We start from the raw sequence: 1,254 nt of genomic DNA on the forward strand, positions 1-1,254 counted from the left end.
AAAACAGTTTATGTGTTTTTGATTGTGATATTTTTAATTATGAAAACTAATTTAAAACAATAAAGCTCTTTTTTAATTTTGCTTGCTTTTTTTTTGTTCTTTATTTGTTAATTTAACTCATCATTTTATTTTCAACTTTTGCTATTATTATTAATTAATTAATCTTATTATTTCATATTTTTTCTTCATTTTTTCCTTCTAATTAACTATTTAATGATATTTATTTTTTTCAATATTTAAAAAGTTTCAATTAAATTGGTGCAGAATAGAATAGAATAGAAATACTCGCACATATAAATGCACTCAGAATACAACTTAAGATATAAATTTAATTATTAATATATGTATTTTTATTATATTTTTAGTAAGATGTTCTCACAGTTTTTGGATTTGAATAGTATGTATTTATCTGTTTAATCCAAGTTAATAAAATTATTAGGGGGGGAGGCTATATCTACACCTATCTCACAGCATCTTACAAGATCTTACGAGACCTTACAAGACCTTACGAGACCTTACGAGACCTCACGAAAACTGCAACTACCTTAGAGCATCAATTTTAGAAATTTACTGGTGGAGGGGGATGAGATTTTTTTTTTTTAATTAGGTTCTGGTTTAGCTAAATGCATTAATCTCTCAAATTTGACACTTGATCTAGAGTAAAAACAGTTTATGTGTTTTTGATTGTGATATTTTTAATTATGAAAACTAATTTAAAACAATAAAGCTCTTTTTTTATTTTGCTTACTTTTTTTTTTGTTCTTTCTTTGTTAATTTAAATCATCCTTTTATTTTCAACTTTTGCTTTTATTATTAATTAATTAATCTTATTATTTCATATTTTTTCTTCATTTTTTCTTTCTAATTAACTATTTAATGATATATATTTTTTTCAATATTTAAAAAGTGACAATTAAATTGGTGACGAAGGTGCATCAGGCTTAGGTTCTGGTTTAGCTAAATGCATTAATCTCTCAAATTTGACACTTGATCTTCCGTAAAAATAGTTTATTTGTTTTGGATTGTGATATGTTTAATTATAAAAACTAATTTAAAACAATAAAGCTCTTTTTTAATTTTGCTTGCTTTTTTTTTTGTTCTTTCTTTGTTAATTTTACTCATCCTTTTATTTTCAACTTTTGTTTTATTATTATTAATTAATCTTATTATTTCATATTTTTCTTCATTTTTTCCTACTAATTAATTATTTAATGATATATATTTTTTTCAATATTTAAAAAGGGCAAATTAAAT

At 22.1% G+C, this 1,254-nt stretch overlaps 1 protein-coding gene across 1 annotated transcript; it reads left to right on the forward strand. All coding sequences in view use genetic code 6, as the record gives it.

Moving 5' to 3' along the window:
* Positions 1 to 369: 369 nt before the first annotated feature.
* On the forward strand, positions 370 to 1,028 carry TTHERM_002653312 (hypothetical protein; the record flags this gene model as incomplete). Its single annotated transcript, XM_012795181.1, has 2 exons — positions 370 to 659; positions 908 to 1,028. 2 exons carry the CDS (start codon positions 370 to 372, stop codon positions 1,026 to 1,028), a joined length of 411 nt encoding a protein of 136 aa, XP_012650635.1.
* Positions 1,029 to 1,254: the final 226 nt, after the last annotated feature.

The sequence above is a fragment of the Tetrahymena thermophila genome (assembly GCF_000189635.1).
Source record: "Tetrahymena thermophila SB210 genomic scaffold scf_8255219, whole genome shotgun sequence".
Classification (NCBI taxonomy): Eukaryota; Ciliophora; class Oligohymenophorea; order Hymenostomatida; family Tetrahymenidae; genus Tetrahymena; species Tetrahymena thermophila.